Source organism: Nanorana parkeri, unplaced genomic scaffold, assembly GCF_000935625.1.
Source record: "Nanorana parkeri isolate BGI_ZX_2015 unplaced genomic scaffold, ASM93562v1 scaffold164, whole genome shotgun sequence".
NCBI lineage: Eukaryota > Metazoa > Chordata > Amphibia > Anura > Dicroglossidae > Nanorana > Nanorana parkeri.
The window spans coordinates 844,924-861,460 of NW_017306432.1; the positions used below are offsets into that span (position 1 = coordinate 844,924).

Here is a 16,537-nt window from a genome sequence, read left to right on the forward strand (position 1 = left end):
TATAAATATATATATATTTTATAATTTAAAGGTTTTTTTAAAATATAAAAAAAAGAGAGAGAAAAATCAGACAGAAAAACAAGTAAAACATAACCTTCTGGTTCCATTAGGCAAGCTGACTAAGCTACCTACAGTTTAAATTCATATGACTGGTGACAAGACAAACAGTTACAAAATTCATGAAGAGTCAAAAATAGCATTAGGCTGGGCACACACCTTACAACCATCGCAAGACTTCTGTCTTGCGATGGTTGTAAGGTACTTAAAAAAACGTACGATCTGCCTATGTTGCATAGGCAGATCGTACTTGCAATGATCGCAAGCCACGTCCCCTGAGGGGCGGGCTTCTGATGACCGCAATGCCGAACGGGCAGTGTGCGCTTGCGCACACCGGCCCGTACGGCTGTTATCGTACGGACATGCCACAAACCTGCCGAACATCGTACGATGCTCGGCGGGTTTTCGAACATGTCCGTAAGTTTAAAGTCGTGCGACCTTACAGTAGTAGAGGTTGCACGGCTTCCACACACCTTACGATAATCGTACGATCGCGGGATTTCCCGCGATTATCGTACGATAATCGTAAGGTGTGTGGGGACCCTTACAAACACAATGATAAACCATACAATCATGACCATTCTAAATGACTCATACCACTTTGGGTGGATAATCTTTGAAGCCTCAAAATGATTCTTCTCTCTCTTTAATGCTGTAGCATTAACAAAGGATATTATTATTGTCTAAAGCCTATACAATATACTGCATATTCATAATTGAGGTTTTTAAAAACATATTTTATATATATTTTATTTTGTTTATATCAAAAAAATCATACATTTCTTTTTAATTATTTTGTTGTTTGGACTTTCTCTGTTGTACACATGAAATCCCCTATTTCTGTAATTCTAATGCTTTAGTGTAGCATTCATGTCACCCCAGGCTCATATCTTGGTCCTCTCTATACATCCTCTTGTCAGAATTCACATAACTCTTTGCTTTCACTCTCATCTAATTTTTCTCTGCAATCTAATCTCGCTTAGAACTTTAGAGGCCACCTCTGAACACCCGGTGCTTCTTGGTATGGGGGTACTTGTGATCACCACCCATGATGCAATGCTCAGGTCTAGAAAGCAGCTGCCATGTGAAGAAGGCTACAACATCATCAACGCTTTGTAGTTTCTAACACCATTTGACACAGAGCTTACACAGGATTAAGCAGTGAGGGGCTAAGGGGAAGGTGAGTATAAGTGGGTCAGGAGTAGGGATGGGCTTCAGGTTTGAGTGGAACTCAATTTTTTCCAAACCCATTGTGGCCAAAGTGATACTGCCACAAAATCTCTGGCTGCCATCTGTTTGCAAACAAAATGGCAAGTGATACTCGGTAACCTCATTGACCAAATATGGCCATGACTATATTTGGTCAATTACTGTATATCACCTAGGATCACCGAACAGTTTGTTCACATACAGCAGTAGGCCAGGGATCTGCCATTAGTGAAAAGAGTCATGACGGGGCTGAATTATCTGTTCGTACCCTGCAGGATTTAAAGAAATATTGTCACTTTGCCCTGATTGGAAAAAGTGACATAGTCTCTGTAATGTGATTACATGCATGATCAAATTCCTTGCAGTGTCCCAAGAGCACCTATTTCTGCACCTAGCTTAATTTCCCAATCACACTTGTGTCTGTCTCCTCCACCCTCCTGCCCCAAACTTGGTTGCTATGGGCAGCAAGTCCTCTTTGATGTTAATTTTATTTTCCCTGGTTTTATTGCATTAGACCCATTGTAGTTTCCTATGAAGTTTAGGAGAAAACCTTTGGTGTCTCAACTCTACCAAAAAAAGGACAGTTAATTTAATGTCAGCGCTGAGATACAGATACCAGTGCAGGAATTTGTGATTCCATAAGCGCCGGCGTTTTCTCGGCCTCATAGCGATAGTTACTCCCTAAGCAATACATTCCTTATTATCTATAAAATCTGTGTCACATTTAGCAACAAAATATCTTGGCTCTCTGTACAGTGGCAGCTGTTCCACCAGCATGAAGGCATGAAGAAAGCTTGAAAACAAACAGTTTTCAAGATTAGTAAATGTCCTTAGTCATCTTTGGTTTATGTTTATAGAATCTTAAAAAAAATCTTTAGTACTACATGAAAACTAAAATTTGATTTTTTATTATATGAATCATATGTTTTACGCTGAAACTCAGGTCCCTAATATACTAATTTCTGAGTTCATTTATTTTCTGTATTTAATTTGTGTCATGTATTATCCACAGACCAAAGTCAATCATTTTTAAATTACATTTACTGTTACCCCATTCTGTCTGCAATCTGTATATTCACACTCCCCAGCATGATGACCTGTGCTGAAGATACAATAATAAATGTCCTTCCTTTGTGATCCACAAGCCAAGATTTTACATGGCTGGTGGCTCTTATTCTTAGCTGTCACTGAAAGTTCTGGCCCCCACTTATGATGGGAAACCAACCACAGTGGTTCCTGATCATGTGATCACAAGGGGTTATTCACAAAAGGGTCAAGAGTTTGGAGAAGGCAAGAGAAGTGAACAATCTAGGAAAACATAGCTGAACTGGAAAGTGAGCTGAATTGGAGAATTTTTCCAAATCAGCTATTTTGGCCTAGATTGTTCACTTCTCCTGCCTTCTCCAAACCCTTCACCCTTTAATGAATAGCCCTCACTATGTCAGCTATGACATGGTGATTGCAAGTGGGCTGGAGACTTTGCTGACAAAATAAGCCTTGAGGGTACTGCAGCCTCAAGGTGGCAGTGTTCATTTATTCAATACAATAATTGTCAACTACAATTACAATACTAAAACAATAAAATAATTGGTACAATGTTTTTTTTACAGAGTGCTTCTATAGTTTTCATATGAAAGTCTTTAATGTGAAAAAGGTTTTAGACAGAATTGCCTACTTATAGACATGTAAGCCCGAAACAAATTTGTTTCATTTTAGATTTTTTTTAACTTTTGGCCCAAACAACGTTTTGATTTATTATTTGCATTCGGATCTGTTGGAGTTTCATTTTTGTTTAGGGCAGAGTTTTCTGATTGGCCAAAAAACAATTACGCGTCCGATTTAGTTTCATTTTGAACGAAATTCAGATTATCCAAAATTTGGTTAAAAGAACATCCGGATTAGTTTGCATTTGGGCCTCATTAGAAATCAGGAATTCAGGTGCATCTGAATATCTTAATTCATTAAATTTTGTCGGAATTCGCATTCTGAACATCACAAAATGTACATGTCTACCTACTTATAAAGCAACTGAAGGCAGGACATTACCTATTTGTAAGATATTTTATATAAGGTACAAAAAGCCTACTGCTCACTAGTTTCACACTAAACATTTGATCACATTTCAAATAGTCCAGGTAAAAGGAATATTTATGCTATAGCTGAAGTCTAATGAGCAGAACCTCCCACCTTATATCTCTTTAGAATCCCAAGCAATACGATCTCTCTGCTATATTTACTTTTTTTTTTTACACCTACCTGTGAGCTTTGGGTTTTGAAGCTGTTCTGACGTCTACTTATATTTTGCATAATATAAAATAAATTAAAAAGAGCGTTAGTGAGAGCCTTTTCTAAAGGTCATAGCAGGTGTTCCGACTTTAGAAATCAAGTGCTGGAATCTTACTGAGATATTATAAAAAGACCAGAATCTACTAATAACAAAAACATATTAAGTTGGAGTAAACTAACCCTTTAAAAAGGGAGTTGTATTGGAGGGCCTGCACTTCAAGGACCTATGCTTGCTGCACTTTTTTGTCATGATATGACAGAAAATACCTGTCTCTGCCCAGATGACCACCTGCACCAAGAGATGCAGTGCATAACAAAGCATGGTAAGTCAGTAATAGTAAAATATTAGCAGCAGGGAGCTTACAGGCAATATTGGAGTCTAGTCATTTGCCTTTTGATGGCCTTTTTTGACACAGCTTCCACATTACAGGCTCTCTTTAAAGACGCCATCTCACCTTGTTTTATTTCTCATAGCACAGTTACCTAACCCCCACAGTGTTTGTTGCTTTTTATAAAAATGTTTGTGTACAGCAGAAGCTGAGATACAGACTTTGACAGTTCACTCCTCCTCATTCCCAACCATGCTATGCAAAAGAGAAGGATTCTTTATTGACAGCTCTTATTTGACTGGCTCTGCACTTTCCCAACACAAAATAAAACTGTGCAGCAAGCAATGCATGCTGTTGTAACTATGGATGCACCGATACTAGTATCGGTATCGGTGCCAATACCGAGTATTTGGGTGAGTACTCGTACTCACCCAAATACTCTGATACTTACCTCCGATACCAGAACTTCCGGTCAGAGGGAGATCTCCTTTTCCAATCAGGAAGCTTGGCGGTGGGTTACGACCCACCGCCCGGCTTCCTGATTGGCTAGGAAGACGGATTCACTTGTTGCTAGGCAGCCTGGCTTCCTAACCAATCAGGAAGCACGTAATTACCTGCTTCCAACTTTCTGATTAGTCAGGAAGCCAGGCTGCCTAGGAACACGTGAAGCCAGTTTCCTAGCCAATCAGGAAGCAGGACAGCACCACATGACTCGCCTCCCGGCTTCCTGATTGGTCAGGGTACCAGGCAGCCTTGGCAAGTGAAGCCAGTATTGTTTCACTAGAACACTGCTTTCACAGGTAATCAGGAAGCCGGGCGATGGATCATGATCCGCTTCCTGACTTCCTGATAATTGGGGCATACAGCACCGTTACCCGGTATCATTGATCACCGGTATTGGTGCAACCCTAGTTGTAAGCAAGCAATTAATGCTTGAATACTTCTGTCAATGCCCTGCTGCCAAAGAGAAAATTGTGTGCAACCTCTTCTGCATTTGACTCTTTTGGGACTGTCGGATGCAACGGTCCCCCACTGCACTTTGTGGTTGTTTCCTCTGACTGTTACTACAGCGCATAGGTTGACCAACCTATTAATATTCTATGAGGAAGTGAGTGGTAATTTAGACAGAGGAAGTCCAGTGGATGTGGTATATCTAGACTGTTACTAAGGCACTTGATACGGTACCCCAGAAACTTTTAATTTACAAATTAGGGCCTATTGGTTGTGATGAAATTGTATGTACATTGGTGGGAAACTGACTACAGGAACAAATCCAAAGGGTAGTCATAAATAGTTATTTTTCTAAATGGTCAAATGTCAGAAGTGGAGTGCCCCAGAGTTCGGTCTTGGGACCGGTCCTGTTTATCTTATTCATTAACGATACAGATGTTGGAACAATGCTCAATCTCAGTGTTTGCTGACAACATTCAGCTATGTAGGGCAATAACTACAAAACAATGATAAAATAGATAAAATTGGAGAATGGGCTGCAACATGGCAGATACAATTCTATAACGAAAATTACAGAGTTATGCACATGGGAGCTAAGAACATACATGCACATTACTATCTAGGGGCTGCTTCAGTCGGGAAGTCAGGGATAGAAAACTCAGCCATAGCAGGCAATGCCAAGCTGCAGCTAGCAAACCTAGCAATATGCTATCCTGCAATAAAAAAGGGATTCTTGCAAGATATAAAGGTATCATTTTTTTCACTATATAAATCACTGGTCCCTGAGTATGTTCAGTTTTGGTCACCAATCTTCAGTAAATATTTCCTCAAAGTTCAGAGAAGGAACAAAATTAGTTAACGGGATGGAAGGCCTCATGAAGATCGCCTCCAAAAATTAATCCTATTCTCCTTAGAGAAAGGGTGCTTAAGGAGTATTTGATTTCAATTTTCAAATTTATTAACAGGGACCACATTATCGGGAATAAACTGTTAAAACTAGAACCATAAAATTGGCCCAAGGCCACAACAGGAGGTTGGACGAGTGGTTTAATCATAGATCGTGTATGGAGTTCTTGTGAGAGCAGTGAAAATGTGGAATTCACTGTATATTGAACTGGATGGACTGATGTCTTTATTCCACCTTACCAACTATGTAACACAGTAGTGAAAAAGGCGTTGGCAAAAAATCCCCATAGAAAACAGTGGGGGACCAGCCATTGGACACACACTTGTGCTGAGTGCTGAGGATCTTTCAGCAAGATTCCCTCTTCATCGCAGTAGAGTTTGGCAACATGGACAGTGGGGCAGATAAATATTATTGCTTGCTTTAGAGAAGTTTGTTTTATCTGGATTTTTAAAAAGTGACAGAGTTGCTTTAACCCTTGCTAAACTTTGCATAATCTTTTTCCATGTCAAAGTGAAATTTGTAAATATAGAATGCAGCTCCCAGGTTTCCCGGGTTTTTGCACATTTTTTAAGACATGTCTCACCAATTGATAGTTTGAGGGTAAAAAGTGAAACAAAGTGGCAGCAGGAGACTCTCAGAAGTTGGGACCATGTTTAGAAGCAGGGGGAAACAAGATTTGGTCTTGCTTAGAGTTAATGATTCCATGAAAACCTGGGCACTTCAGGAATCTGTGCCCTCATCTTTCATCTAATAGGAGCCTCGAGGAAAAGGGCAGATATATCAAGCTAAAATAGAAAAGCCTTTTTAAAAGTAATTTTAAGCTACAAAATTAAATGAGTTATGTGCTGAAATATTCTCCACTTGTAAACCTTGAGATACTCAATAGCCAAGTGAAATCCAACTAAACCACAATGTTCATAATAATGCCACTTTTTTTAGTTCCCCTTATATCACTTCAACTAGGTAGTTTCTTAGTGTGTGAAGTTTCCATAAATTATGTTGCAAACTGAAATTATTTAAAGTAGTTTAATTAAGAGAACACAAAATATATGACATGAAAGATAAAAGAGCAAACCTAGAGTTTTAAATTGATCCTTGTTGCTTTCATTTTTTTTCTATTCACGATCTGTAGAAGCAGAAGCTTTAAACTTTGAAAAGGGTCTATCACCTCTACAAATCCTTTCAACATGCTCAAAAACCTCACAAGCCTATCCGTTAGTTCTGATGTTCTATCAATGTAACAAGCTTACAGCTGGTCCAAAGCATGTAGGGACTGTGACTGTAATTGCAAATGTAACATTTTTTTATAACCATATAGAGGACACCAATAGCATATAATGTGACTGAGTGCACCAAGACCAATGCTGTATTTTCAATTCCACTTCATGTTTTGACAAAGTGATAATATGTCATACTAAAACTAAATACATTATAAAGTCATACCTCCATTCTACAAGTATGTAATTTACATGTCATATTGCTTAAAGGCGATTTAATAAAATAACTGTATAAATCTATGATTGTCACTGATTTAACTTTCAAATGGCATGGCAGATGATGAAAATCTCAAAGTAAACCATTTTGGATAACTACATCTTGTTTTAGAAATGTGTTTTTCAGGGGTGTCATTGCCTAGGTGGCCCTCTAGCACTTTTTTGATAGGTGCCCTCAGAAGAGGCCCCAGTGTGCTCTAGTTATTTTCCCCCTAGAGCAGCACATATTCCTCTAGTGTTGAGATATGGGTTGTATGGGCCCACGTGGGGAATCAACAAAGCACAGGGCAGGACCAAGCAGCATACCTAAAGTTTTTTTTAAACTAATGTTACAGTGTGTTATTGGAGGTATTATGATGTCTGTTTTATAGTCATAGCTACTTTTTCACAAACAAAAAGGAGAGATGGTTCATATTCTTTGAATGATAGGGTTCTGACTTTCCTCAACATCACCTGTACATTTTTTTGGATTTAACCATGCTTGTCCAGAGTTGGGCAGAAGATGGAACAGAATAAAAATAAAGTTATCATAAGGCTATTATTATAGCAGTAAATTTGGAGGGTTGGATATGCCCATCCCCTTTTAACTGATCTGCCATTTACTGAAGTGCCATTATAGTAAAAAGAACCTGAGAACAACCACAAGAACATTTCTTGAAACACAGAGTTGGTCATTTCAGCCTCACCTCAGCATGGATGTCAAATGACAATTTCCTAAACACACAGAGCCCCTTTCCCACTCTTTCCCCTATTGGTTTGGCATCCATTATTTTTAAACATTGAGTCGCTTCTGTGTACCCAACAAGGGAAGCCTGTTTTTTTGAGAGTTGTCTTATCAAAGCCAGTGAGCTTATTTGCAAATTTTCTAACATCTAAATTATTTGAGTAAGCACAGAAACCCCAGTGCCTCTTGTCTAAAATTTCTTAATGAGCTTAGTGATTCCTCCATAATCCCTTATACATTGGGGGAAAAGTTATGAGATGAACATGTCTTCATAAATAATATTAAGGAGAAATTCTACAGTTTACTGGTCTTTAGATGTGATAGTTGCATTAGTTTTCTTTTTTTAGGCTAGGTACATTTTCAGCAAGTAAAGAAACATAGCAGTTGATCAGAAGTCTTTTTATTTCCCTTGCACAAAACTGAAATATTAACCAATCTTATCTACTTTCCCAGCTATCTTCTGTGAACTACAAAGCTTCCTTCTCCAAAAGTAATAGAGATGAGGAGAGAGACAGCGTTTGTTTAAGGATCACTGGGGAACTACATGATCTTTATTTGATTATATGCATTGTCAGATTGGAATGCCAGGGTGTGCTGCCTTAGTCTATGAAGGAATGCATCCAGGGGTTTTTGTTTGCTTCAAGCAGGTTTTTTATTACTATTCAAGACTGGGAATGGAAAATCCACTTGAAGCAGGTGAAGTGCAGGTCAGAAGGAGCTCAACTGCAGGTCAAATGTACCTGTCAATTAATTCCACATTATCTCAGATGCATCTAACTGATTCCATTGACACAAGCCCAAGCCCATTGACACCAGCTCTTTAGTTGGACTAAAGTGTTAGTTCAACTTTTAACAAAAAAATAAATGCTGGCAGCTCTTGAAGCCCAGGCTAAGAGGTGGCTGACCCCATGCCATCTTCAGCCAAGCAAGGTCATGTGCAGCAAGGCCAATAACCTGCTGGCTACCCTTCGCCTTGGCAAAATCACACATGCACCTTGTTTGGCACGTGTCCTTAACTTGGTGGTGCAGGTTTATTATATCATACCCTGGTTCCAGGAGGTCCTTTAACAGCTCTAACATCTGCCTTACCTGTGACAACCCTATGTAGTGAATCTCAATGTAGTCAATGCTTCAGAAGCTGCACCATCAGTAGCATGGCATCAATATTAACTATGTGATAATGGCATGAGGACAAGCTCTGGGGAGCTGGGATTCTTTTCACCCCGTCAATGACTTATTGCTTAGGAAACATGCAGCATTTTTGCACTTTTTGAAGGAGTAACCAAAATGATGAGCCGCAATGAGGTGGAGGTTAGTGATACCATCCCTATGTTTTTTGCTCCTGGAGCACACATCAAGTGGCTTGATATACCAGACACTGGAGGCACAGCAGCAGAAGGATAAGGAAGAGGACTTGTTACTATCTCAGGGCCAGCAGGAACCTTTGCCTACTGCTTCCATTCTTGTGAGGCAGGGGCAGCAAGAGCCTGAGGAGGTAGATGAGATGGAGAAGGGGAGTTGGGGTGTAGGCATCAAGAAGGAGGAGGAAATAGGGGTTATTTTAAAACCTCCCAACCCTCAGCTGTTGTACATGAGTGGCGTGAGATTAATGAGGATGGTGTTGTCCTCACCTACACTGAGGACTCAGGGCCCCAGGCATTTTGTGGCGAATTGGGTCTTTTATGACCGATGCCTTTGAAGGACCCCAGGATTCGTGTCAGCAAACACAGGGACTATGATTGGGTTTCCACCCTATTAGACCCCAATAAAAGGGTAAATTGGGGTTGATTCTACTTCCACCATCTCAGAAGGAGCCTTTCTTGATAGTGGTAGGATCCCCGCTAATGACCAACATGCCTCGAATACTATGAAGCTAATCAAGTCTGTAGCTTGAGTGGAGCGTAGGGGAGACATTAGTTCTAATAGATCCCTAATGGCTTATTAAAGAGAACCCTTACTGTCACTAATATTGGGCTTTCATATAGGGGACTTGTCAGGTCCCTTTGTGATAGCAATAAAGTTAAAAAAAAAGTTTAACTTGCAATTGCTTTTAAAAAGAGAAGTAATATCAATACAAAATGCAACACATTTTTAATGCCCTGCCCCCATGAATGCAAACAAATGCATCTACTGTACATATGAGAATGATGATTGCGCCAAACATGTTAAGTATCACCAAATATCTTGAAGTGAGATTTGATATGATTAATGATTTTACTGCCATCATTCATGGTTAACTCTAAAATGACAATCTATAAAGGTTTTTAAAACAACACCTATGGTCAGATTAGGTACGAAAGTTTCATGGGTACACTCAATTTTGAGGCTTGGCAATTTTAATATCTATTTGCTTAACACAACCTCATTGTTTATATTTTACGCCAAAGAAGGATTTTATGTAATATATATTTATAATATATCATTTTGGGGGGTTTTAAAATGTGCATTTAAACGTGTGCAAAAAACTCTAAACCCAGCTCTGGCAGCGAAAGGGTTAAAGGATATCCTAACCCAAGAACAAATATGTAACATATTGCAGTTTACTAATCTGTATATGTGGCAGCTGCACTAGTTTCATTTTTCAGGCTATAAACATTTTCACAAAGTACAGAAAAAACCTGTGGATCTTGACAGAAATCCTGTGTTCTTGCCAACTTCTATAAACTTAACTGAATTCACAAACAACATTATGTTGCTTCCAAGCTATCTTCTGTAGACTAATAATTCTCCTGCCCCCATGTAATGCAGTCCAAATTTATGGGGGGAACCTATGTTGACAGCATAAAAATACAGTGGAGTGAGTGTGTGTAGCCTTCCTAGTAGGGATGTCCCGATTCCGATGCTAGCATCGGTATCAGGACAGATACAGGGCATTTTGACTTGTACATGTCAAAATGCCCCAACTGCCCAGAGGACCCCGACATGCACGGCATCTCCGGCTAAATTAGGACCCCACCTGGAGCTCCTCCCACCGGACCATCGCTGACGCGCCACAGCTCTCCCGCACAGCAGCCTGAACGTAAAGAAAAAAAATGGCAAGCATCGGCGCTATGTATCGGGGCATTTTGACAGGTACAAGTACTTGTCAAAATGCTCTGTATCGGTCCCGATACCGATGCTAGCATTCCTACTAGGAAGTCTACACACACTTACTCCACTGTATTTTTATGCTGTCAACATAGGTCCCCCCATTAATTTGGACTGCATTACACAGGGGCAGGAGAATTATTAGTCTACAGAAGATAGCTTGGACGCAACATAATGTTGTTTGTGAATTCAGTTAAGTTCATAGAAGTTAGCAAGAACACAGGATTTCTGTCAAGATCACAAGCGCTGACTAAGACCTCACCTGCAAGGCACATTGTGAGGCACCAGCCATCATCGACCAGTAAGTGAGGGCCTGGGGTGAAGTGGGAAGTTTAGAAGTGGGAGTCAGAACACGAAGAATCTATTGCCTGCAGTGTATTGGGAATGTGTACTGTATATGTACTAGAGCACTGCAGCAATAGATTTACAATTATCCCCTGCTAATATGAATGGGTTAAATGATCCATATGTAGCCCTGTGATATGGATCATTTAACCCATTCATGTTAGCAGGGGATAATTGTAAATCTATTGCTGCAGTGTACTCTATACGTACTACATATAGAGTACACTGCAGGCACTTGATTTACAATTATCCTTGGCTGACATGAATAGGCTAAATGATTCATAGTACAACTACATGTTATGTACTATTATGTACTATGGATCATTTAACCTATTAATGTTAGACCCCGGCTTGGCAGTCGTACACGTCGTACACGCATTGGACTTGAGCCCGGCTTGGCAGCTGTACACGCATTGGCTTTGAATCCGGCTTGGATGACTACCCGCATTGGAGTTGACCGGCTTGTTCCTGACCTTGCTGCCGCTGTTCCCTGATGAATGTTTATTTATGTTTCTTTAAAATAAACTACTTTAAGAGGATAATTGTAAATCTATTGCTGAAGTGTACTCTATGTGTAGTACATAGTACATGTACGTTACACACTGCCAATACACTGCAGCAATAGATTTACAATTACAATTAGTACATAACATGTAGTTGTACTATGGATCATTTAACCTATTCATGTTAGCAGGACATTGCTGCAGCTATTGGGAATTGCTGCAGTGTATTCGGAAAGTGTTCTGTACATGTACTACATATAGAATACACTGCAGCAATAGAGTTACAATTCTGTCCTGCTAACATGAATAGGTTAAATCATGATCCATAGTACAACTAAATGTTATGTACTATTATGTAATATGGATCACGACTTAACCTATTCCTGTTAGCAGGGCAGAATTGTAACTCTATTACTGCAGTGTACTGGAAGTGTGTACCAGGTTAAATGAGCACAGATGGATCTTTTAACCCATTCATGTTAGCAGGGGATAATTGTAAATCTATTGCTGCAGTGTACTCTATATGTAGTACATGTACGTTACACACTGCCAATACACTGCAGCAATAGATTTACAATTCTCCCCTGCTAACATGCATAGGTTAAATGATCCCAGAGCCAGATGCATGATCGGATTTGTAGTTTCACAACAGCTGTGTGAAAGCAAATACACATGTTTTAGTGTTCTAAAACAGTCTTAAATTAAAGTTCTTCATACTCATCATTATCATTAGTCTGTATTGTTTTTTTTTAATGTCACCTGTCCCTTGAAGAAAAAGTATCGGTAATTGGTATCGGCAAGTATCTGAGGGGAAGTACTTGTGCTTGGTCTTGAAAAAGTGGTATCGGGACATCCCTACTTCCTACTTCCTTCCTATTCCCAAGTGAAAATAAGGCCTGAACACTAATTAGAACACTAATTCAGTCCCATAATTTTTAAAGTGACATTAAAGCCAAAACTTCCCCCCATCACCCAATGCTAGTGTAAGGACTTACCTTAAATGATGCCTCTTAAACCGATCATCTTTTTCTTTCCAGTAGTTTTCAGGAATCCCTCCAGTGCTGGTGACGATTACCTTCCTACCTGGACCAGCTCTGGTACCGCCCTGTATAGGCGGCTCCCTCCCTTTGTATTGGGCTATAGTACCTTTTTTTTTTATTGGGCTATTTCTTTCCAGTAGTTTTCAGGAATCCCTCCAGTGCTGGTGACGGTCTCTTCCTGTCCCATGAAGTCTGTGCGGGTGCACGCTGCCTGCATTAACTTACCCTGTGTCTCTCCTCTTCTACCGGCCGAAGATCTGTACTGTGCATGCGCCTGCCCCTTGATCTTTTGCGGGCGCCTGAGAATCTTCAGATCTTCGGATGGGAGCTCACGGCGGAGACACAGGTAAGTTCTAACCCTTTTGTAAACTTTTTTTAAAATGTTTTTGCATATATCTACTGCTTGCTAGCAGTAGATATATGCAAAAACATGCAAGGGTTTAATTATCCTTTAAGTCATGGCAAGCTGCAACTCGAACCGGGGGACCCCAATGCTGCAAGTTAGCATGCCAACCACTAAGCTGCCCATATCGCTGGCATGGCCTTCTACTTCAGCGGAAAAAGACCTGTTAGCAAGAAAAGCAGTAGACATTGATGATAGATAGATAGATAGATAGATAGATAGATAGATAGATAGATAGATAGATAATTGCTAGCAGTAGATATATGCAAAAACATGCAAGGGTTTAATTATCCTTTAAGTCATGGCAAGCTGCAATAAATGCGATTTTTGTTTTTGGGCTTAGATACACTTTAAACTCAAGCATGGGCTATAATTCAAATAAATTTAAAATCTTGACAAGCTCTTTGGTGATTTACATTGTTTCAAGCAATACATTATAGATATGCATTTAGGTCTATATGGGCAGTGTGTACATCAGGTATCCCTTGTATTTCATGCATTAAATGAGAACAGAAGGCCGCACATTACTAATGTAAGATCATTTAGAGAAGCTACACACATATTGGGGATATTTCTAAAGCAGTGAATGTGACTTTCACCATACATTCACTGATGGTAATCCAATTACTGTTATTTAAAACACGTGCACCAGTTTCACTTGCAGTAAATGGATGGTAAATGTCAGATTCACTGCTTTATAAACATACAATGAAGTCCAAGGCATTGGAATTTAGCAATGAGTACTGAACATGTGCTGTTTTAATAAGTAAACAAAGAATTCTTGCATGCAAAGCTATTAGACCAATAAAGGGAAAAGAGTGCCTAGTGTTTAACCATTGAGCACCTTAGATGTATTCGTTAGATTAGAGAGCTACAGAGTGAGATGGATAGTCTGGGAGAGGGGGAGGAAGAGGAGGGGGAGTGAACAGGAGGAGGCTGCTATCACATCACTCCTGCAAAGATAGAACATTTGCAAATTATCCATTTTATGGGTAACGTGCACAGTAACATAATTGCTACCATCTACTATAATCCTTTTGCTGAAAACATATTGGGGTAAGTGTGCTTTAATATATATATATGTTTTTGTTATATCCGATTGACTGTTTACCAGCATTCTGTTAGCCTGATCCTTGGATCTTGAACATCGTAACAGCAGCAAAGAAAATCTATAAACACAAACGTATCTCAATAGCTTAAAACATGCAAAGGGTGGAGGGATGTATATTAAGCATGGGGTCATCTAGTATTTTATAGGACAAGCATGCATATTATAACATAGCTATTATTCTATAAACTTGTGCCTCTCATAAATGCAAGACTGCATCGAGAGACATTTTAACAGATGGATCTCTCCCATACAATATAATCACAAACAACACACTTAAGAATGACAATACATGCTTTCAAATTTAATGTTGAATCATTGATGCAAAACAGCTTAAAACTCTTTGCCAAAGTGGGTTCATTAACCAGACAGACACTACAGTTGGTTAAGAAAATGTGTGTTTACATTGGAGACTTCATATTTAATTATTTTACAAGACACCTGAGGTTTATTGTTGAGAAGCAAAGGCTTTAATAGGTTTATCATGGCAACAACCAGAAGGTAAATATCTTTTCACATTGACAGGTTAAGCAAGAATCATGACAGCTGAAAAGACTATCCCTGTAATTAATGGGAAACCTGAGGATGCTTTGGATGCTGAAGCTTCAAGTTCCAACCTGGTCCACAGCAATGACAAGAAAGTCCATGAAAGGGGCCACTGGAATAACAAAGTGGAATTTGTGCTGTCTGTGGCAGGGGAAATTATCGGGCTGGGAAATGTGTGGAGGTTTCCATACCTTTGCTACAAGAATGGAGGAGGTAAGTTAGGATGTAATTTGGCTAAGTTGCCTATGATGTCAAGTGCTGGACAGTTCCTTTTGTTCATGAATATTGTTTTTTGTTTTTTTCTTTTCTTTTCCTTTTTTTTTTTAAAGAAAATTATGTTTTCAGTACATTGTATTACAATAGCATAACAACACAAAATAAAATGCATGCATAGATCCATATAAACAATATGGGGTCATTTAATAAAAGTAGTCATGTGTGGTAGTGTAGCATATCTTTTTTCTCTTCGAATATCCAGTTGGATGCAGGCAATTGCTGATATCTAAAACTCTGTTTATATACTATATTATAAATGTAATTGTATATTTAATATGCATTTGCACTTTATCATTTAACCATATTATTTTAAAATATTGTATCAGTATTAAATAATACATGGTTTAAAATACACCTTATATACACAGAGTGTAAGTATTCATTTTAAACATTTCTAGGAGTGGTTTACTGTAAATGGTTTCTTTTTCTGGCATAACCACTATTCCTTGAGCATTTTCTAGACAGAATCAAAACAATATTAGATTTATATTATTTCCTTGATGGATCAACAGTTTCCTTTCTGATAGGTTTAATCTAGTCCAGTGATGTGATGTCTGGTATAAACTAGCTAATAGGTAACTGCTTTTTCCATAGTTATTGAGCAGCCCTGAAGTGAGAATGTGTTCCAAGGTAATACAAGTGTTCAACTGAGACTGAAACCCAAACAGGCAGTTAGATAACATGTGCTTAACTATAAACAATGCATATTCCAGAACACACAATTTCCTATGAACAAAAATACAATAAAGTGCATTATTGTGTTATGTAATGATTATAAATAATATATTTTAAGGGTTTTAGAGATAATGTCCCTTAAACCAATGCGTGTTTAATCTTTTGGACTAGCATAAATATACTTCAGCTTCACCAGAATCTGGGCTCTACATGATTTCTACATATAAATGAGATGTTTACATTGTAAGCAATCAATACTTATGATCATCTTCCCTGAGGGGAAGATGATCATACCAGATTTGATCCCATAGTAAAATTAAACATTAGACACATTATTATTATAATAATTATTTTAAACAAGTTTTTTTTTTCTTTCTATAAAATAAACATATTGTTTATTTCATTAACACATTTAATGTTAAATAAAAAGTGTATATTTGCTAAATTTGTGATTATATTTATTTCCCTTAGAATCTGCTACTTCATGCGTTTGGTTAGTCCATACTCTACAGTTATGTAACTCAGTTACCGCTGTTGTACATAAATAGGGGTAGAGAGTGATTCACCTGAACATTAAAAAAAGGAAACATTCTGGATA

At 38.7% G+C, this 16,537-nt stretch overlaps 1 protein-coding gene across 1 annotated transcript in view; it reads left to right on the plus strand.

Annotated features, from left to right (window-relative positions):
• Positions 1–14,297: 14,297 nt before the first annotated feature.
• SLC6A11 (solute carrier family 6 member 11) overlaps positions 14,298–16,537 on the plus strand; it is a 141,429-nt gene continuing 139,189 nt past the window's right edge. The window contains exons 1-2 of the mRNA XM_018554559.1: positions 14,298–14,390; positions 14,968–15,201. Coding sequence (XP_018410061.1) covers positions 14,982–15,201 — 220 coding nt within the window. The 5' untranslated portion in view covers positions 14,298–14,390; positions 14,968–14,981. The remainder of the gene's footprint in view (positions 14,391–14,967; positions 15,202–16,537) is intronic.